The following is a 24,255-nucleotide window of genomic DNA, read 5'->3' on the forward strand; positions in this document are numbered from 1 at the left end:
ATAAGCAAGCACCAGTTAATACGGAATAAAGTACTCTTAGGTTACGCTCCAACGGTAGCTTTATTCACCTAGCTGCTGCTGCCCCTGAACAAACGATCATCCATTATTAGATTAGGTGTTTATTCCAAATCACTTCCGGATGTTAGACAATTCCAAAATTCATTCGTAATTCCATCAAGTCTGAGTCTTATAGTGAAATGTACAATAAAGCCTTTGCTCGATAATGAGTAAAAAATCGGCAAAATAACCTTTTCAGTACATATGGTGCCATTTTCCCACACGCGTGCCGGAATGAGCACTTTCCGTGCATATGTCGAAACTTTAAAGAGCCATATGTACTGTAAAACGTTGTACGATACACGTGCGAATATAGTGTCCTATATTATGCACTTGTATCGTAAATAACTATTTTGTTCTAATTAATAATAGGCAATATTATAGGTATTTATTGTTAACCAGCTACACACAACTTTAAAGTACTGGCGACACACATTATTAACTAAATCTAAATTAAATTAAAAACAAAAAACGATGGTGCTGCCCGGGGTTTTAACATTAAAATTTGCGGCAGTAATGAGTCGGCAGTATTGTCGCGCTGTAATACCGCAGCAGTATGGTAATGCAGTGTGAATCTGAACGTCACATTTACTCTGTTGATACACCGATGCGAATTTGCCAGTCACTCCGGTGTATGAGTGTGACAGCTCCATACGATATTACGAGTACTTAATATAGTTATGTTCCGCTCGCACGCGAGAATCAGCGTAAATCGAAGTTCGTCAATTGCGGACTTTTTTCTCTGTCATTCTAATTACGTCTGTGAGAGTAAAAGAGTAAGATCCCCGCAATTTGCGAATTTCGGTTTTCGCGGTAGGCCCCAGTATCGAATGTGAAGATTGCCTTATTCCAACCTAGGTGTGGGTGTGTCTTGTCTTGAGTCAAGGTGAAAAACATTTAGCTATATCGCCTTACAGGTATACGATGTTTACATGCTTACAACCTCGATAAGCTGAAAGATTATAGTTCAAACGTGTTCGCGCATATTATATTTCCATTTCCCTAAACAAGGAAACTTTTCTTGTTATACCTCCATTTTGTAGCGCGTGTGCCGAACTCCGTGTAAACTTGCCTAACAATTTGACTGTAATTGCACTATTACACGATCGATTTTAGTGAAATACTAAATCGCTTTTGTATTTCCATTCGTGTTATTTGTGATAATTGTATATTATTACGCTACGATCAATTGCTATCAAATATTATGCCATGTTTTTAATTTTTCTGAAACAGCGTGCCATTTTTTTTGTTATTGTGGCTTCTTTTTATATAAAATATATATGCATGGAGTAGTATTTTGTACGGAGACGGCTGCTATATGAAAGCACCGCTATCCTAGGAAACCAGAGCTTTAGGAATCTTACGATACTTATTTCACGTTTCGTTACTTTTTTATGTACTAAGACAGTACAGTACAGTACATGAGCTAGACGGAGTATTTATGATCTTAGCAAGTTCTTAATTTTTACGGAGTATTTATGATCTTAGCAAGTTTTTAATTTTTAAAAGGATTAAATCAAATTTAAATGTTCATGCGTTTTAAAAAGACAGCGCAACTTAGTATTTGCGTAGCTTTTCGGTTTTTTCGTTTTAATTTATATCAGTAAACATCTCACTTTTAAAAAAGAGATGAAATATTCTAATGAAAATGTATATAGGTAGGTAGGTACTATGTTTCTATCAGCGGTGGTTTTGACTCGACATATTTCTCGTTAAGATTATTTTAATCAGCTTTTTAACTTATATCATTTATTAGATTTTTCTTTTTTCTTAATATAAGTACTCATTATATTTTGTCTTTAACATACAATAACATTATCTACTATCCAAACATAGCTGTTACAAGACATAAAAAAAAACATCAAACTTCTCGCATTTTATGCGATACGTTTTGTCGAGGAATTCACCTTACTTGTGTGATGTTGAACGTTTTGCTTTTGGACTTTTCTTCGCCTTCGACCTAGTTCCGAAGCTTGTTTACACATTCTCGCAACATGCTTAATTTGCGCAGAACGTGGATTTATAATGATGCTTTTATAGAAGTTAACAAAAGGCCGAAACACACTTTTGTGTTTACCCTGAAACAGCTAATTGATGGAGTGACGCTGCACTTTTGGCAAGTTACAATAATCATCATAAAACATTGTATTTGGGTCGTGTTGGAGTGGGTTTCAAGCTTCATTATTTGTAAGTAAATAAAAAGTATTTAATACTAACTATCGTCAATTTTAGTAGCCATAATACGGTAGAATCTCTAGGTATCTATAAAGTGTATACTTTCAATGACAAACCTTAGACTATAATAACGTTAATTTTGGGAGAATGATACAAACTCCAAATGAAAAAGGTATCAGAATGACAGATACTACAAAAGTTTACGTGACTATTCCTATGCATTATTTAAGTTTGGATTTGCGTTTTCTATCAACGATTAACATTTTGGCTAGGCCCTCTGGCAAAACAATAGCATCAAGCCTTTTTTGTTTATTTTTATTATTTTATTTTGTGTCTCACTGCTGGGCAGATGCTTCTCTTCCACCACCACGGCTTGGTGCATCTGTCCAGCAGTCGCCAGAAAATACGTCCAGATCAGCCGTCCTGCGTTGGTAGCACGGTCACATTTTTATCGCCTGTCACCATGCCTGTCACGTTCTAACAAGTATATAAGTGCGAAAGTGTCAGGCATAGTGACAGACGATAAAAAAGAAACCATGCTGCCACCGCTGGAATATTGTAAAAATATATTTTAAAACCTGTGCTATTTCGAGGCCATTCCTTGAAAAAGAAGTCCAGAAAACAATAAAGCGCTATAGATTATCATGTCGATGCGGCATTGAGATCGAGTACACATACTCCGTTAATCCTCATACACATCCATCTAGCTTAACGTTTCTATCGGATTGCTAAAAATGGATGAATCCAGCACAAAGTGCCAAGTTTCAATAGATTCCCAGTCGTGTTTTGACTACCAAGTTATGTAAGTACTTTCGTTATAAATTTGTAGGTATTCACTAATATTTTACGATTGGACCCGTTAAACAAACTTAAGCTGGCTGGGAGGTTGGTAGTTTTTGGATTAGTTAATATGAGTATGATCAAGAAGGTTATTTTTTTTTTCGAGATGTGTACGTAATAAAATTATTTTGAAAGGATTACGTATTATTAACACACGCCGCGCTTGGTACACGCCGCGTGCTCGAGCAGTAGAGACTAGAGACTGTGCAGTCGGTGCTCTAACCGACGATCCTCAAACACGGATCGAAACATGTCTAACGTTTATTCGACTTATAATACGCGAGTAACCGGTTTAAAATAATTTTGATATACCCGAGTCTCATGTATGGATGTAAAAATTTTAAGAGTCATTCAGGGTAAAAGTTTGTTTTCAAAAAAACCGGTATTTATTTTCTTTACCGCTTGAATTACCTTGTCATTCGAGTCATACATTTCTAAGATACCATTCGAATTAATAATAATAATATTCTTTATTGTGCACCAAGTTTAATGTTAAAAATTTCACAGAAAACGAAATACAAGTTCAAGACAAACGAAATACAACAACATATACAAGTTTAGATTGTTTAAGTAAATCGAATAAGACAACAACTAGCCAATTAAAATGGAACGTTCGTTAGGCTACTCGATATTAATTACAAAAATGAGCTTAAATGCAGACTGACCTGCTAACATTTAAGTGCAACATATGGACAGCCTGACATAATTCTCAGGGTAACTTAAACAATCGATTTTAACAATTATGACCAGACAAGTTTTGTAGGTAAAATACGTGTATTGACTCCCGCGGCTTGCAAGTTGGAAAGAGTTATGATAAATAATAACCATAGTTTTTACAATGTTTCATCTGTTCTTTAAAGAATAAATTTGTATTTACTTGTTTATTGGCCCTCTTTTATCGTTCATAATTATTGAAATATATTATTATATTATATTAATTCTAAATGGGTACTTTCATGTGAATAGATTTACTTTATTGCAAGTTATAATCGTAATCGATGTCAAATATATCTTTATATTTTTCGCCTTGTTACGAAGAAGAAAGGTGCATAATACAGTTGCCAAAAATTTTATTTGCAATCTTGAGGGTGTTGTCGTGACTTCATCTATCCGAATCCTGATTTTTTGACATTCACTTGATAGAAAAAAAATCACGAATATGGTATAAAGTCGATCTTAAGAGGCAAATCTCCCGGTCACGACGGTCTGCGCATCGAGTATCTTCAGCATGCTGGTCCACACATATCACGCGTCCTAGCTATGTTCTATAATTTAAGTAGGAGTCATTCATATATCCCACAGACATGCTGAAAACGATAGTGGTGCCAGTAGTGAAAATTAAAACTGGAGATTTGACAGATAAGTAAAACTACTAGCCCATTTCTCTCGACGGTTATCGCAATGAATGTTCCTGTCCAATTCCAGGTTAATTCAGAATGTAAAGATACAAGAAATAAACGCCTTTTCATCGCACTCTCCTCTCCACTCCGTTAATCCAAACATATTAGAAAAACAACACTAATATCACTACCTAATGACGCACCTGCTTAATGTCTTTTTTGCTCCCTCTGATCACCTAATTAACCACAAAACACATCCTAAAACAACGTACTTCCAAACACGATCCCATTAAATCTGGAAACCATTCGTAAGTCCATTTTAAGCCTCCCGGTCTGCCAATTAAGCGACCCCCGATTATACACACCTGGCGTTAAGCCTGCAAAGCTTTGGCAGTAAAGCGCTTATTACATCTAAACCTTCGCTGGTCACTTGCGAAAGGGCCGGTCAACGGGTGCAGCCATTACCTACTTGAAAAAAAATTGATTTAGATTACAAACTAGTTAATGAATGTAATACAGTGTAGTACATTTATTTGTGTGTTGAGCACGGATATTTGTTCCTGAGTCATCTATGTATAATATTTATATAATATATATCGTTGTCTAAGTACCCACAACATAAGCCTTATTTAGCTTACAATGGGGCTACGTCGATTTGTGTAAGATTGACCCATAAAAAAAATGCTTAATAATGAAAATAAATCTACATCCACATCGACATTTCTAGTTGAGTTTAAGTAAGACAATAATTGATTGTTCTAAAAGGGGGCAAAGTTGTTTTTTAACCGCTCGTGCTAACATTGACAGCCGAGCAAACGAAATACTAAGAAAGATCATTGCGTAGGTTTCAAGGAACGAGGATGAATACAATTTTGCCACACATTTTGCAAAACATCAAACAAATGAACGTTATTAAATATATATCATTCAAAATCCTCATTCAAAAGTCAATCTACCAGCCCGCATAAGGAAACAACTCAAAATGTTCTTCAAATTACTTTATTTTATCCACAAGTATATATTTTTAACGATACTAAAATATGATGATGGTTTATGGTATGATATTTTCGTGAAACGGAAAACTTAGCCTGATCGGCCCCGGCGACCGGCCCGGCGACCGTAGGTGTGGATGTAATAAGCGCTTAAGGTGAACATTGGCGGCCGATCTTTATTAATGGCTTGTCTTTAATTGCTTCGCCTCTTTCTTGTTTGCGAGTTGTCTCTTTAAACTTTATAATACGATCACGTAGACAATTTTACGTGTTGCTATACTTAAGTAGAACTTTATTTTCAAGTCACGAATGTTGTTTTTAATTGAAGAAAAAAAGAGTCAATATGCATGAAGCTTTCCACATCAAAATGAAAATGCAGTGGATATAATAAATCCACATGTATATTTTAGTATTTATAAGCCAGGGTTTTTTGATAAATACTTTCCTCAAAACTAAAAGTATCAAGTGTAATTTCGGCCTTTTCGTGCAAATACAAGTTTGCCATAAATACGTCCACAAATATTTTTTAAGTGCAGCATTTGCACGCCGTTCTACTGACAAAGTTGATTGACCGACTCGGCTTTGATTTTATTAAGCAGTATTCGCATGATCATACACGACGGACTTGCATGAACGAGACATGTAAGGTCGTTCATCTCACTATCTCACTCTATACTATAGCTTAAAATGATAGCTGACCGGGTCATGTAGACGCGGCCCGCGGCTATTATAATTGGCTGTATTCTTTTTTCTTAGTGGAGACATGTTTAAAAAAAGTAAAAAAAAAAATACAGTAATTAACGTCCCGTCCGCTAAAACAGGACAGAAATTGTTTGATTTTTTTAGTTTGAGTTTAACTATAATGTAGAACTTCCCGTACTATGTTTGCTACAATAAGGTGAACATTTCCGAGCATATTCAAGAAAATAAATCTACTTACACCTCTACTTGATTATTGACCTGGATATTAAATTACTCTATTATTTAGCTGAATAATGGCAGGATTAACATCAGGTTAATCTACCTATTTACTCCTATTAGTCTGCATCAATCTATTAATCATGCTAATTGGTTTCATCCTGTGATTAGACTAATATTTAATTAGCTCTACTCTTGATGTAGTCTCTAGATGACTAAAGCTAGGATGATTTATCTTATCTTATACCTTTAAACGAGCAATTCTTGTATATATATTTATATATATATATATTTCTGTGATCTCGGGAACGGCTCTAACGATTTCGCTGAAATTTAGTATATGGGGGTTTTTGGGGGTATACAATCTATCTAGATTATTCTTATGTTTGGGAAAACGCGTGTTTTCAAGTTTTCATGCGTTTTTCTTTCTACGCAGAATATGGTCGCTAATTTCGTGTTACCGGCCACTGTCCGTCTAGTCCAGCGGGTTAAGACGCGGACTGCTAAACGAGTGTTACGGGTTCGAATCTCACCCGGTGACTAACTTTTTTTTTTAATATGTTCAAGTTTATTTATAATTTTTTAATTTTTATTGTTTTAGACAAGTTTAATTTAGTAAAAAAATGTAGTTAAGATTATCACCTATACATCTCCATATTACAATAAATAGTTATAACCGAGCAAAGCTCGCCTAGGTACTTTTATTTATTTACAAACTCATAGATCGGTGCTGATCACAAGACTAATATAAACATTTTAATGTTTTTAATTACCTAACTATTTATGTACGTATCAGTTATATGACGTAGATTTATGCTAACACGGCGTGCAAATGCTCATTGCTAACCACATTGTCACATATGAGCCCAAAACCGTGGAATAAATAGCATCCCTAATTAGCAGTGGCCACCGTAATAAGTGAAATTGGGTATTTATTTTCTGTAAAATGCCAGTGCAATGATGAAATATTTGGACACGTTCATATTGCCGCAAACAACGATTTAATTGAGCTATGTAACATGGATAATTGTGAAAATGGAAATCACATAATAGCCTACGTTTCAACGTGTTCACGTTAACAAAGTTTGCCATGACGTTACAATACGAAGGAGCGTTGGAAGTTAAACGGTTAGGTCCTACTTTTTTTTTTCTGTCATACTTGGACAAATTAAAACGTGAAACGAACTATACAGTACAAAGTAGTGTCTGAATAGTGACATCAAAATACTTAATTTCTAAATAAAACGCTGTCTCTAATTATTTATTTTACTACTAGCGTTTGCACGCGCATTTTTTTGCGTGGAATGACGATGATTATAGTTAATAAAACTAACCAATGTCCTTTCCCGGGCTTTAAACTATCTCTATACATATACCAAATTTTATCTAAATTGGTTGAGCGGTTTAGCCGTGTAAAGTATTACTTTTCTTTGCAAAATTAATAAAAATAGTGAGTACAAGTCTAGATAGAGCAATAACTTTCTTTTAGAAAAAATACAAAAAGAGGGTGTAAAATTAAGATACATTGGCAAGACAAGGGTTGACAGATAGACAAACAGACAAACATAGTACTTTCGCATTTATAATATTATAAGTAGGTAGGGATTTACAATTTTGCCACGCAATTCATATTTAACACGGTTGTACTCGTGCACCTTTAACCTGGAGAAATTAGCATCTAGCCGCATTATTCACAGCATTCAGAATGCTAATTTATGGAGGCCTGAAATATTATAAACTTTTCCCACGGGATACACTCATCTCCATGATTTTACATTATAATTCTAGCTGCGTTCATTTGTCTGCAAAGTTACGTATTACTCGTAGAGTAAGGGTGATTATTATAATATTTTTTGTTTCTTTTTAGTACGCCGCACAAAACTGTTCGCGGAGCTCTTATGAGATCACTTCGGTGTTTTTTAATAAGTCGAGCAAAAGAGTTGGAGATAGGTTCAACGATTAAACAATAGGTTATAAAGGTCCTGCAGGTGTGTTATGATCCCGTTTATCGCATATGGTATGTCACGATTCAGCATACCTATGTCATAAGCAAGAGTGACAAGCGTTAAATTAAGTTTTATCATGAGCGATAAATATGGAATACATTCTGAATTCTACATAACAAGCGTAAGCTATTTTATCTCTATAAGTTAAATCTCATATGTCTTGAATTTTACCTTAAAAGTATTGCAGTACTTTTGTATGAAAAATGACAATTTACTCGAAACATAATTTGATTAGTGTTGGCGCTGTCTTTTCTCACAGTTCGTTAATCTTCGAAGAAATTTACGAGAAGAAGAGAGCGATTCTTTTTTATTACTCACATTTGGAATTGATATAAATTATTATAATGACATTTTTTGGAACCAAACTTTCTGATACTTACAGAAGAAATTTCTCAGATGGACGTTTCGGATACTGTGTGTGGTTTTTAGTTGAAAAATCTTATAGAAAACTTGATGAAAAGTTAGTAGGTACTAATCCTTAACTCTTCAAAATAATTATGCTTATTTTTATCATCTGTTACATGAAAAAAAGTTAAGCCTTTTTTTAAGATTTGATTTCATCAAATTAGTAACCAGCTTTTTTGACACACTTATATATTCAAAATTGATATTTTTCTTCATTCGTCGATATTTCAATAAGAAAATTGGTCTGTAGCTTTTTTTTACAAAAACAAATACAAAACCAAATAATTATCAACAAAAAACTGTGACATAAGTTGGCAAAAAGAACAACCTTCAAAGATTATCCTATTATGAGTAAAGTAACAAACAAGACAGTAGGTAACCAATCACCGTTTTGTCTGAATCGAACAAAAAAGTCTATGCTAAAGAAAAATATCTTAGCTAATACATTAACATGATTATTGGTGGCTTTTCGTAGCTAAGTGAATGAAGAGAATCTAGCGGTAAGAGCGTGCGACTTTCAATCCGGAGGTCGCGGGTTCAAACCCCGGTTTGTAACAAAGAGTTTTTTGGTGGGTATTTATGTACGATATATCATTTGATATTTACCAGTCGCTTTTCGGTGTAGGAAAACATCGTGAGGAAACCGGACTAATCCCAATAAGGCCTAGTTTCCCCTCTGGATTAAAAGGTCAGATGGCAATGGTAGTCGCTTTCGTAGAAACTAGTGCCTACGCCAATTCGTGGGTGTAGTTGCGAAGCGGACCCTCTCTGTCGCAATTGTAAATTTGTACGTAAGTATGACGGGGAGGCAACACGTCGAACGTGGTTCGCGGTAGGCCCTCAGAAAAAGAAGTGACTGCGAAATGTCTAAACAGTACCTAATTCATGTCGATGCCCGGATTTTAGACATTTTCGACAGCAATGCAGTCCGCAGTAATGCCACGCTGCAAAACTGCAGCAGTAATGCTGGTGCCGTCTGAATACAGACGGTATTTTGAAGGAAACCTTGACTTACCACATTGTCCCCGCGCTGTCCTCGTAACCGCGGTCGGTATTCATAATATATGAATACTTTGCATGCATATGACGCCATAAAATGGTCCTGTATAGCGGTAAGAATCCTTGACATGCGAGAATCTCGATGACGGGGCTAACACAACGATCTGTACCCCTAGTGTAAATTTGATCGACATCATAACGTGACGAACGCGTTTGCGTTAAGTCTCATTTTGTATAGGATTTTGAGTTTCCAAAACGTCCCGCTTGGCGCGCTCTTTCTAAATCCAATACAAAATGAGACTCAACGCAAACGCGTACGTCACGTTTTGAAATCGAATTTATTTACACTAGGGGTACTGAAACATGAATACATAGAAATAAGAATACGTACAAATTGCAAATATCTATCACATATATAGTCGGAGTAACGTAAAAATTGATTTTCTACAGTTAGGTACGAATTTACCCTTTTATCATTTAAATATAATTATTTAGTGTTGAAAGTGACTCCGCTTGTATGTAATACTTGTGTATTCAGTGATTTTTATTTTCATTTACTTGTTAACGTATTCAAGAGAGACTTTGACAAACCAGTTTGTCCCCTAACTGTCCTCATAACCGTGGTCTGTATTCATTCAAATGCTTTGCCTGGATATGATGCCATATAAATGGATGTACATCGGTAAAATTGCTGGAGAACCCTTATAACGGCCGCCAACGGCATGAATAACTACGGCTTTAAATATGATTACAGATGGGTATTAGAAAATAACTTGCAAATTTTACACTGTACCTACTAGGCGGGTCTCTATTGTTTATCATAAAGTTTTAAGTCATAATTTGTTTGTTCATCCGCATTTTCATTAGTAATCATTTGTTTTTTCTCAGAAATGCGTATTTTTTCAGGATTGCCATAAAACAAACCTTACCTAAGGAAATTCCTGAAAAGTTAACGGTTTCAGAATGATGACTAATGATAATCTGACAATCATTACATTATGACTTTCAATAATTATGTCAAACAAAGGGATCCGGTACTAGACTAGGGTTGGCTGGTCAAACTGTTTTACAGTTAGCACTAGGATAGGTTTTACTTGCCAGTCCTATGAAAGTGTTCAGTTCTTTTTTTTTGGCCTGGATCAGCATTCGGCTAGTGCTCTATTATGCTGGCGCCACTTATACCTTACCTTATTAGCCTCATACGTTTGACAGTTGCCTAACCCCATTAGAAAAATAAAACGATTTTATTAATTGTGAACAGGTAGGTAGGTATCTAGATTTTGTTTGATCTTCTTGTTCTGTAAGGCTAAGATCAGGGCATTAAATAAAGTAAGCAAGCGACAGAGTATGTAAGGGATTTATTTTGGTCTTCTTACTTTATTTTATTTTTCCGATATTCTAAAAACACTTCAAAAAAATTCCAAACACTTAACCCGGATAGACAAATTGAATTTAAAGCTTAAAACAATTTCGCCCCCAAAATTTTTACTTTATATTGACATGTTAATCTTTTGTTTTATGCTAAAACAATCGAAACTGGATATCTGTCATAGAAGTGTCCTTTGTTTCAACAGTAATCCGAGATTAACCGAGCGTTTTATGTGAAAACGTTTGACACCTTTCTTGTTTTTATGTGTATTTTGTTCATTCGTGGATTATTTGAATGTTCAATTTATTTTAAGTGTGTTTTAAAAACATACAAAATTCGAACGCACACAAAATATACTTTGTTGAATTACTACTTTCATTTTCATGAGTTATTTGTCAAAAGAAAATGATGAATAAGAATGTAAGAAATGACATAAGTTTAAACTAAAACTTTCAAATTACAACCGGAGATAATGAAGACCGGTCTGGCCTAGTGGGTACCCTGCCTATAAAGCCGATGGTCCCGGGTTTGAATCCCGGTAAGGGCATTTATTTGTGTGATGAGTACAGATATTTGATCCTCAGTCATGTGTGTTTGCTATGTCTATAAGTGTGTATGTATCTATATCGTCGCCTAGTACCCATAGTACAAGCTTGCTTAGTTTGGGGCTAGGTCGATCTGTGTAAGATTGTCCCCAAATATTTATTTATTTTAATAACTAGTCACACCTGTTCGAAGATATTGGAGTTCATTTTGGACCATACTTTTGGATTATAGTTAGGGGGGTTTTATGGTATATAAAATAGTGACTTTAAAAATCTAAGTCTAAAATAACACAAAACCTTTCAATTTTAAAACCGAATGTCGATCACAAATCGCAACCAATCTAACGTGCACTTTTCCAAGATAATAACTTGTGGCTTGCAATACTGCGTAGATTGTTCCCACTGATTGAGGCTGGGGGCAATTTTACTAGCATTGTGTCCCTAGTTATTGACTGCAGTGATGGGTAGATGCATTTTAATACTTCGCTACTAGATGCTGTATACTATGTACAACATTTTAATTGAAAAAAAAAAATATAATTCACCACGACGAACCAAATTAGAACTATTGACTTCTCAGAAAATAAACGACATCTTAAAAGCTTAAGTTATAAGTACTTGCGCTAAGAGTAAAATGGTCGTGAGACAAGTCCGAAGGAATAGTGAAATGCAGAGTAATAATATTTAATTATTTAAAACAAATATAACACAATTTTATTTATATAGCCATTTATTCTGAATAAGTTTGTTGTTTATATATTATAATTAGTTGTGAATATTTATATGAAATCTCTAAGTTCAGAGTGCCTGTCGGCAAAGGCCTCCTCCAACTCCTTCCAGTATTTGCTCTCTCTTGTCATCCTTGTCCCTTGCGATTCTGACCCATCTGTAGGATGCCACATGAGAATTCTTTGGCTCCACTTTTTTGTCTTACATTTCATAGCGTGACCTGCCCACCTCCATTTTTGCTTATCTATGTGGGTGAGGATATCTGCTACTTTTGTTCTGGTTCTTATGTCAACCCTGCGGTTTCTAACCTGCAATTTAAAAAATAACACAATTAGAATCATGATAATGTTTAATTTCTACAAAAGTACGAGTTTATTAGCCTTACTTTTAAGAAAAGTATTTGCTAAAGTTTTATTTCTTTTTGTTTCAGATAAAAAATGTCCATCTCCGAATTCAGGCGGAAGAAACTTCTCTACGTTTTTAATGTCTTCTTTGGTAATTAAGATTGTACTTTTTAAACAAAACTTTTATTGTGGTACAAAGTATTTAATTAATTGTGCTAAGAAATGTATATTTATTTTCTTTATAGATGTCAATCAAAGTGGCACGATAGAAAGGAAAGACTTTGAGTTGGCTATAGAGGTAAGAACGATAAGATTTTAACATATTAGTCATTAATCATCTTTGCAATCGATTTAACCCCCCGCCCAATATTACGCTGCGTAGCATTATAAAAGCCCCTGTCGTAACAGTGGAATCCGTTTATTATGATTCTGCTTATATTGACCAACCACCGATTACGACACTATTACTGCGCGAACGTTGCAGAGACAGGCAGCGTATGGCAGCAACCTGCGGAGATCTGTATTATAATCCCGTTGAATTTAAAGTTAAGTTATCAAACGTTATCATGTCAAATATCAGAAGTGTTAAAAAATTGCGTCACGTACCCAATACTTTTCTGGAATGCCCAATAGAAATCTTAACAGATTCCAAAATCATAAAACCGCTTTAGGTCCTGTACTATAAGTAAACCACTTACTCAACAAAAGTGGTTGAAGACCCATTCCCGGTAATACAGCATTAAGACTGAAGATCCATCTCCGGCCTTTGTGGGAAATCTCGGTCGCGGTCTCACGGACAATACACAGATTTCAAACAGCAAAATTTGATCATACACATTTTCTTGTAGGTCATGCCAGCGGAGTTTTTCAAAAATAACAGCTCTTTTTTATACCGTAATAATATGAATAGCAATCTTGAGGCTTTTTCTAGTAACATCATCGAGTCGAAACTTGATTAAAAAAATTTCGCTCGACGGAAAAAAATTACGAACATACCTAAAACGCACCATTAAAGTTTTTCACAACAGTTAAAAATATGAAATATGGCTGGGCCTGCAACTACAGATGACGCCTCTCTAGACTTCCAAACCTCCTGATTATGTTATCGATGGGCAAGTCCAGTTGTCTGAATCGACTCGAATTTACATACAGACGAGTCAACTCGAATCAAGATTCTGTGCAAGTTAAGTGCAATTTCTGGGCATTGTCTCCTTACATTGCTGACAGAAAAATAGCCATTTAAAACTGTTACATTGCAGTATACTGTGATAGAACTGAATAGTGGGGCAGCTCTCGGTCGCATTCGTCTTAAAGTGTACGTAATACGCCGCGGAGATTTAAAAGCATGAACTTCCCGGGCATTCCAGTACCTATTTAGCCTAAAGGAAATTGGATTTACCTTCAACCTTTAGGGCTATCAATGGAGTTTATATACTTACAAGTTTAGGTATTATTAATAAAATATTTACTAAAAGTAATGATCAAAGGTTGTCCAAATAAAAGTCTGGAATACTAATTCCTAAAAATGTTCATTCACCTTCTAACCTAAAAATAGTAGCCTTAAAATAACGAGACATAATATATGTATATAATATTTTCTTTTATCTCTTAGAAAATCTGCAGCCTCCGAGGATGGAAGCCTGGAGACCCGAAGCACACGGAGACGCACGAAACTATGATCAAGATCTGGGACGGGCTCAGGAAGAGAGCCGATTCTAACAGAGATGGACAGGTAAAATCTCTACACATATTTACTTTTTCACTTCTTATGCTTGTAAAGTTGGTATTTAAGTCGCATGTAAAAGGTATAAAATGAAACCATCCTGACGACCCTTATTCACTTAGCAATAAAGTCCAAACCCTGCCTTGCAAACTGCCAGTGCTGCAGCTGGCGACCGGCGCGCTCTATTTCCCTATACGGTCGTGGAGGCTCATTTTGGCTTAGTACTCATTTTGTTAGTCTTGAATAAATACGGTAGTATATTTTATTCGAAGTAGAAACGAAAAGCAAAGTATATAAGTTGGACATAAATGCCCAAATATCAAAAAATATGTGTTAATTTATGCCCTGGTCGTTTAATCTACTATTTTAAATAACCTCTTTTTATCAAGCTGAAACGGAGCCTGCTTATATTAAATATACAAGTAAATTTTACTCGTTTATTATGAACTAGTAAAAAATGTGAAACGGGGGAGTAAATTTTATGATGAATAAATTTTCTGCATCATCCAATCTTCATCATTTTGTTATAAGTTGCTTCACGATGAAGTCTTGAATACTTACATTAAAATTTTACGCCGGATGGAATCGTTTAACGTTTAAAGCGATTTATTTATTTATATCCAATATAGCTACATCCGTATAAGTTATTTGCACGGCTCAAACTTTTAGTGCAGGCGACGTTGATTTAAACACACAAGTGATATTTATTTTAACTTAATTGTAATTTAATGTTATTTAGCTGTAACGCTTGACATAATTTAATTTCATTGTAATCGAATATTTACTTATTGTATAATTCATAATTAATTTATTTATTAAGTTGACATTGTATGAGTACTAACTGTGAGTTCAACTGTAAGCCCGCAATAAAATAAAAAATAAAATATATAAATACGCGACCTGTTCCAGGTGATTTGGATCCGTATTTATTCCTCTTTATTTTTTTACATCGTTAAATCTAAATAAAAAGTGATGTGGTGAATAAAATAAGCTTGAAAATGATTGTGAAAATACAGCAACTAAACAAACACAACGACGATTTATCATTAATTCGAATGACAATGTCAGTCAGAGTTATGTACTATTTCAAGGGGTGATATTTAATTTAAAAAAATAAATTTTTTTTTATCACCTGTGTGGTTGACGTCGTCGACAATAAAAGAAATTTGATATTTTCCTGACGAAGCAGCCCTATGGCAATGCTGTGTATTTTCTGAAAATACTGCAGGAATTTTTCCATTCAATTAGCAAAACTGTATTATTTTTATTTGCTCGGTAAGCATAACAATATTAATCAACATCCACTCTAAACATGATTACATTCCGGTGCTACATCAACGGTCGTCCATTTTTATCCCCCGTTTTCATTGTTAAAATAAATTGGGCTCTGTATTAAACATTTTTGTCCAGTAATTCCCTTATTGTTCCCGGGAGGTTTTATGAAGGATCATCACGTTTGACCGGGTACGTATGGAGGATATAGTAATCACATTTGTATGGTTTGGGGATTGTTTCCTCTTTCCGAATTTCCTGTGGATCCCATATTGTATTTGACTTAGAAATCTGTGGAACTTGATGGTCATGTTGTACTTTGACTTTTACATTACTTCGTCTACTTACTAATTGCACTTTACGGGCGGTATGATCACCTTCGACAAAATAGGTCATATTCATAGTGGAACAATTTGACAGAGGCTGCGCAACTGACGATCAGCTGTGACACTGCAATGGCGCAAGCATTCAATGTGTGCGTGTCACGAATGTATACCTAGGCGGATTGAGTACATTTTCTCTAGTTTGGTACGAACTCCTTTCTAGCTCGGGGATAAGGTTCAATTTAGTATGGCAAAAAAAGTGAGAGCGCCCTCCATTTTAGGTACAACTTCATGGATTAATATCGTATTTTACGAAAGATTATTATTTTTTTGAAATAAAATTATTATTTTTACGAAAGATTATTTTACGATAGATAAAAAACGAAGCGTCAGGCGCCCTGGCCTGGCGAACGAACGGTAACGAGAGTCATACTTAATACTAACTAATTTGAGCTTGCTGTCCAAAAGGTTGCTACATTATTAATATATAAATCAAATGCCTCTTGAGATATTAAACAGGTACAATCAGCATCAATATTAACAGATGAAATAAAGCGCCAAAAGTTTCTGCCACCCATCTCGCGTAGCTTACATGCCTATCGGTAACGCTTCGTAGCGTAACGTAGTCATCTCTCTCTATCACTCTTCCATATTAGTGCGACAGTTTCAGTTGCGTTTCGTTCGCTATGGAGCGTTAATGATTGGCACGTTGACTATGCGGGTTTGTTTTTCCAAATCTTCTTCCTCGCGTTGTCCCGGCATTTTTGCCACGGCTCATGGGAGCCTGGGGTCCGCTTGACAACTAATCCCGCCCGTCTTGTTTTTCCAAATATAGATAAATATCTACAGTTCGCGTTTAAAAATATTGGTTACAGTCTAATTATTTTACATGCATAAAAATATTTTTTTTAAACGGTTACAACATGGTAGATTATTTTAGATGCGTAGTCTTACTTTCGATGTTAAATGTACCTATAAGAGACAACCATATGTGCTGCTTTTAGTATTCCAATTTACCTAGCAGAATAATAAAACCTGAATACAACAATGTCTCCAAAAACCTAAATTGAAATTGCTTTATTGATCTAGATTTTCGTTGATACCTTTGATGCCAGTTTCAATTTTAGCTCCATTTCAGACTTAAATAAAGCCTCTCAAAATACAAGCGGCGTTTATATATATGGCAGCAAATTCTGCAATCACTTTTGGTTACGTAAATACGAATTTTGAGAGTAAAAGCTATTTAAATAATTGTAAATTCGGGGTTGGTACTCGAATTCCGAGATTAATAGTAATTTCAAAATGTTTTACACCTTAATACTTTATATGAAATGAAATGATACCTGCATTATTCTGTGATGTACTTGTAATAAATAAAACCGTATACAGAGAAGGTCATATTCTTCTATAAACCTTTAAGAGCGCGTTGCATGGCGCACAATCAAATCGAACCGATCAAAGTTAAATGGTTTTTATTATGAACTTACTCGATTTTTTGTCGCGAGATAAGATTTTGTTAGTCAGAAGAGCTCTTCATATTAGGCGGAATAAATACGAAATCACAACTTGTCTAGAAAAAAAATTTTGTGACCACAGCCGGCAAAACGTCCCACTTTGTCGCTTTCTAATATAAGGAATTATTCATATAAAGATACAAGCAAATCTCGTCCTTTTGGAAAGCGACAAATTAAGACGTTTTGCCGGCCGCGGTCACAAATATGTAACTTTTCGTAATTCAGAGGAAGTTTTTTAGGATTTACGGTGAAATTGCGCTTAAATTATACAGAATAGGGAACTCTATACATATATGTACCAAATTATATCAGTCGCTGACAAAAAAAAACGACAAGAAAATACAAATAGGCCCGAATACTGGCTGGAGCTGCCAGCCCATAGAAAGTGTAAAAAATTTCATACAAATAAAGTTTTAACGTACTACGATGACGTTGCTTGGTGGAACTGACCCAACTGTGTCATAGAGTGTTAATAGCGAGACTCATTCGTGAGCAGTAAATATCTAACCCCAGAATAACATGCTCAACATTTTTTGATAAATTCAATTGATATCTGTGATCGTGCTTTCAAGTTACTTATATTCAAGCAGAAATAATATGTTCCTTTTGTCCCCAGGTTTCCGTTGAAGAGTGGGTATCCATGTGGAACGACTACGCCCAGAATCCGGCCTCAGCCCTAAAATGGCAGCAGCTGTACAGCCAGTTCATGTTCCAACTGGAGGATGCCAGCGCAGACGGGTCCATAGACTGTGACGAGTTCACCACAGTGTGCTCGTCCTATGGTATTGATCCTCAGGAGTGCAAGGTGGCGTTCAGTAAGATGGCTAAGGTAAGTCCGTTTGTCAAGTTTCATGTTACAACTGGAGGACGCCAGTGCAGAAGGGTTCATAGACTGTGACGAGTTCACCACGGTGTGTTTATCATATCGTATTAATCCTCAGGAGTGCAAGGTAGGGTGCAGTAAGATGGCTGAGGTAGGACGTTTTTTCAAGATGCATGTTTCAACTAGAGGACGCCAGTGCAGAGGAGTTCATAGACTGTGACGAGTTGACCACAAAATATACAGGTGATAGCTGAGGAAGTTAGTAATCTCTTTTTCCATTTTATTTAAATCACAGAACGCTTTAGGTACATTATGTAATTATCAACTCTCCTTCAACTAAATACAAACAGTGAACTAAATATTATAAAATTAATTTCACTTTGAAAGAAAAACAGTATGCTGAAGTGTTGATGACTTGAGTCTTCCCTTTCCCCTTTGAGCGTCCAGTGCGTATTTACACTGAAACAGATTACTTTGCGAAGCAATCTTCTAATCATTTATTTGTGTTGCTTAAGTAAATTTGTAACTCGCTTCAGAAATAGATGTAATCGGTTTTAAAACAGAACTTTTGACGACCGGTCTGGCCTAGTGGGTAGTGATCCTGCCTATGAAGCAGAATGGTCCTGGGTTCGAATCCCGGTAAGGGCATTTATTTATGTGATGAGCACAGATATGTGTTCCTGAGTCATGAATGTTGTCTAAGTATTTAAGTATTTGTATATTAGTTATATATATATCGTTGTCTGAGTACCCACAACACAAGCCTTCTTGGCTTACCGTGGGACTTAGTCAATTTGTGTAAGAATGTTCCTATAATATTTATTTATTTATTATTTATTTTAGTTACTTTAATCAAGGTATGTTTATAAAACACTGATACTTATTTATTTACTTATTATTTATTTATTTATTACTTAGCCCGTCTACGGTAGATCCGAGCCAAGCTAACTCTGTATGGTATTTGTAATGACTAAGTGTGGCCATGACATCATTAATGTCCAAAATCTATGAAAATATGTTCATAATGTCACACCCTCACTTTTTTATCCAAATTAGTGCAACATGACGTCATCAAATTTGTGTATGGGATTTGAACAATTTTTTTTTTCAAAACCTATCGTGTGGGGTGTCAAATGAAAGAACATTATGAGACAATTCTAGAAATATTCTACACTCTTACCTTTTAGCCACCTGTTTTCCAAAAAGCTAAAAACATTTTCGAAACATGCCTCCTTTGGGCTCCCCCAGGTGAGATTTGGCTCGGTATATTTTTACCAAAACACGCTCCAAACGTCTTGTCATATCCTCATATCAAACGTAAAATAAAGCAGTTTGTAAAATAATAAAGGTGCTTGTAGAGAATACGTTTCAAATTCAGCTTGTTTGGGGCTTGTCTAATCGTTAGAGGAAGGGTTTAGTGTTATTTGGCGGCGGTTTTCTGTAAGGTGGAGGTACTTCTCCAGTTGGGCTCTGCTCTAGATCTGGAATGGCATCTGCTGTACTGTACCCTACCACACGAAGCGTGATGACATTCACAATGCCCTTACATCTTTTTTGGACGTAGTTTAAGGATATACCCAGGTCCGAATAATCTACACTCAAAGTTGAATATTTTTTTTTTTTTCAAGACACCTAACCGAAAAACATTATTGGATTATGATCGACCTAATTGCTCGATCGAACTCAGCAAAGCAAGGAGAATAAGTTGCATACGTTGAACAATCCGATCTTTTCCATTAAATTTCAACGTTTTCACACTTTTTTATAAACGTTCGTAGCACACTACTACAAGATGGCACAAGAGGGGCGGAATAAAATGGCGCCACACATTGTATTGTTAGTGATTTAAAAAAGCAATAATACGATCTTATCCTCCATCCGATCTTAACCGGGTATACCTTAATAGGTACGAAAACCATCACTCTTAGTCATTTGGACTGACATATTACGCATGTGTCTTATAAAATGTTCATACGATTTTTATTCAAAGTAAAATGCCTTACATAATGTCCCCGCACAATAAGAGACGACATCAATTCTACATTAGTCCTAATGGCGGGAAACACGAAATCATAAAGTTAAGAGCTTTGGTTATAATTTTATTCCCACAATTCATTTACAATACGAATGTGTTTTTATTTTCTTTTATTGCTTTTCTTTTTATTCGTAAATCTTGTGTTAATACATCGCGTATTAGGGATTTTCAACGCTTTTATTTTATGAACCAATCGAGTGGGTTTTTGCCTCTTACGGTGTCATTTTTGTGAATATATACAAATCCTTTTTCATAATTATTGAATTCATAAGTCTCCAATCACATCTACGAAAATTTCTTCATTAAATTTGTGTGATAATTGACATTCATTGTTAATTGTATTCCCTTAAAATCGGTAAAAAAATGAAGGACTTAATAATTAGAAGTCACAAATTTTATTTCAGAAGTAAAATAATCAACAGTAAAATGCACGAATACTTCGTTAATATTTTCTTTATCATACCCAACTTTAATTGTTATTGAATGCAAGTAATATTAAGGCATATAATTCTTTTTTTCACCAGGGCAAGCCCAATGTGTTCTGGGAGGAGTTCCAAGAGCTGTGGAAAGAGTACTTCTCCACCGAGGACCCGACCGCCGCCGGCAACTTCATATTCGGCAGGACCAGCTTCTAAGCCAGCTAAGCTTGCCTACGGAACGCCCGTGTGAAACATTCCACAATTGTGTAAGAGCTCGTGCACATTGGCGGTTATCCGTCTAGCAGCTGTTTTATTTATACTGCGCATCTTTATATGCAGTAATCCACCAAAGAATTTTAAATAGGGCGTACAGAAAGGCATTTGAACGCCTTAATCTTATTAGGCGGTTCAAACGCCGACATGGCCGAAAACCACTTTGAATCGCCTGTCCAATAATCATCGCCTACGCAATTAACGGCTGACGCGCACGAGCTCTAGTGACACTTGAAAAACTGTCAAAACTGCTGTCACGCCAAACCAGCGGTTTTTAACAGCTGCGTTTCATCTGTTGCAATGTGTCACTTGTCTAATATAAATACAGTTAAATGTGTCTGTGTTCAAAGCATAGAATAATTCCTGATCTTTCTCTCTTAGTGGATCAATGCGTGATTTCGAAACTATGAATAGTCTTGAATTTTAAATGCTCAAAACTTTAAGCATTTTAATAGTCATTTTCAAGTCCTTAGGATTTATCTTATGACAACGAAATGATTCACCTATCTCATATAGCATATCTTGTAGTTCATATCTAAAACTAATTCTAACACCTACTGTTATGCAATATGTTACCCGAATTATGGATATTGAAAAGCTTTTAATAGTTACTTTGAACTCTAATCTGCTTCGTATCTCCATTAATCGATATAAGAAACTTTTTAAACTATGTAAAGTCAAATACTTATAGTATTTTATTCTATTTGTCATACGAATGAATAAGGAATGATTTAAAATCTATGAATATACCAGAGAAAATATTTATTAAATGGTTATTGTATTTATAAATTCAATTTATGGTAGTGGTGAGTGTGAGAATGTTGCAAGTCCACGTACATTTAATGGTTCAGTGATTATAATAACGCGCGTTTCAAACGCTCGTCTGTTTTCTTCACGCTGTTCTAGTCATTTGAAAGGTATATTTATAAATCAAATCTATTTATATTGTGTTATTGAATGTGCAATTTTATCTTAGATATGAGTTTGTAATACTCTAAATATCCCGATATGTCCTGAGTCGCCAAGCATAGAGATTCGAATAAATGTATGTATTTAATAATTTGATGTTTTTTATTCTACTCAACCTTTTATTTTCTCCACGATTGGCCATATCATACAGTTACGCCGCTGGGCACGACTGCGAGCCAAGCGTGCAGTCCAAGGCAACTACTTGCGACCAATCGCGCGCGTGATACGAACTCATCAACCAGCATTGTAGCATTCCACCGAGACACACAAAACGAGAATGTTCGGTCGGAATTATATGAACGGGCCTATCTTTCTTTAGAAATCTTTGTAATAGACATCATTTTATAATGTTACCAGAAGCCCAATGCAGATTTAATAACTTATTACGATTTCGATACGACCTTGAAGATCGAAAGTCGGAAGTAGAAGTCGTGCGTGGAAAGCGCGCTAATCACCAAGACTATCGTCAAGGTCGTGTCAAAACTAGTTCCAAACCATAATTAGTTGTTAAATCTCCAGAACCCTGCCAAGAGTCAACAGCTGAAAAGAAGAAAAGAAATCAATAAAAAGCGTAAATCATCATTAAAATATAATTAAAATTTACAAATAACAGGAAGGCCACGTACGCTGAAGACACAGGTTCGACGAAGACGGTGCTATATAAAAATAGTTCTACATTTTTTTCTTTTTATAAATTCCTTTTTTTCTTTTCAGCACGCGCGCGCGCATATATTGGAAGCTTACAAGCGTACATAAAACGCTAGTCTGCAACCTTTCAGCTCCCTTGTCATATTACGCGCAACTTATAAGCAAGTCATGCCCTCCCATTATATCGGACGTCATGTCATAATGAGTACCAGATCACATATGCACCACGGGTCTCTCATATCAGTCGGATATCGATTCTTTATTCATGCCTTGCATTTTCGATCCTAATAGGAGAAGTAAACGAATCCCAATATTTCTATAGGTACATATTTCGATCCGTCGAAGACATGAAATACATCATCTGAAACTGGCAACGAAATAAAAATGGGACACTTGTCTTGAATTGAAGAAAGCTCTTGATTTTATGTAAAAATAACAGAAAATAATCCAATAAAAAAGTCTGTGTACTTTAAATGAAATGGCCTATTTACACGCGCGTATACCGGAACTAGTTTATAAGCGTACAAAAAACGCTGGTCTGCAACCTTTCAGCTCCCTTGTCATATTACGTGCAACTTATAAGCAAGTTATGCTCTCCCATAATATCCGACGCCATAATGAGACCACATATGCGCCACGGAACTCTCATATCCGTTGGATATCGATTCTTTATTAACGCCGTGCATTTTCGCGTCGTATTTATAGGCATTTCGTAATAGGTTTAGCTCGGTGGCATTCTAGTTTTAGGATTTGTCATTGATTTGATATTACGTACTAGGTCGCATGAGGAAACTGAATAAGGCCTAGTTATCCCCTAGGTTGAGAAAAAAACATTTAAAACAATTGAATTTTATTAATATAACGTTTGATGCTTTAAACAGTTCCATATGAGCCAATCAAACAAAACAGTAAATTGTACTGTTCCGAAAAGACAATAAATTTTACTGTTTTGAGTGGCTAAAATGTATTTATATCGTTTTTTCAATACTTAGAAATGACTGTTTTGTATTCTACTGTTTTTCAAACATTTGTTGATATTATACGATCTTTTACATTCATTTAATTTAATAATTACCTAATAGTTACTGATATTTAAGAAAGGTTTTTCAATAAAAATACGTCAAGATTCTTTTCTCTAATGCTAATAAAACGAAATGTGAGCATCGCGCTCTCGCCAATAAATCAATGCAGCGCTAGCGTGGTCCGCTTACAAACGCTTAGATAAGTTTCCAAAAACTTGGAAAATATATACTTTTGTATTTTCTGAAATATCTCCTAAACTTTATAAAAATGTTGAAATTTTTGAATAACAGCATACATCAAACATTTTTAAAGAGATAAGAAGACATTGAGACAAACCGCAACTGACGCTGACGGATATCTTGGCACCGAAACATACCTTCAGGGATTACGTCAAGTCAGCCCCGAAGTGATAACAATCTAGAGTTCCAAGACAAGCTGGCTTTAAGCCCGACGGTCGTATCCGACGTTGTCAGTCGGTGCACTGCTAAATTTAGTCAAACTTAACTCGAAAATT

At 35.4% G+C, this 24,255-nt stretch overlaps 1 protein-coding gene across 1 annotated transcript in view; it reads left to right on the top strand.

Annotated features, from left to right (window-relative positions):
- LOC133515820 (calexcitin-1-like) overlaps nt 1-22,161 on the top strand; it is a 43,569-nt gene extending 21,408 nt beyond the window's left edge. The window contains exons 2-6 of the mRNA XM_061848417.1: nt 12,804-12,870; nt 12,965-13,017; nt 14,332-14,451; nt 18,168-18,380; nt 20,934-22,161. Coding sequence (XP_061704401.1) covers nt 12,813-12,870; nt 12,965-13,017; nt 14,332-14,451; nt 18,168-18,380; nt 20,934-21,044 — 555 coding nt within the window. The 5' untranslated portion in view covers nt 12,804-12,812 and the 3' untranslated portion in view covers nt 21,045-22,161. The remainder of the gene's footprint in view (nt 1-12,803; nt 12,871-12,964; nt 13,018-14,331; nt 14,452-18,167; nt 18,381-20,933) is intronic.
- Nucleotides 22,162-24,255: the final 2,094 nt, after the last annotated feature.

Source organism: Cydia pomonella, chromosome 3 (assembly GCF_033807575.1).
Source record: "Cydia pomonella isolate Wapato2018A chromosome 3, ilCydPomo1, whole genome shotgun sequence".
Taxonomy (NCBI): domain Eukaryota; kingdom Metazoa; phylum Arthropoda; class Insecta; order Lepidoptera; family Tortricidae; genus Cydia; species Cydia pomonella.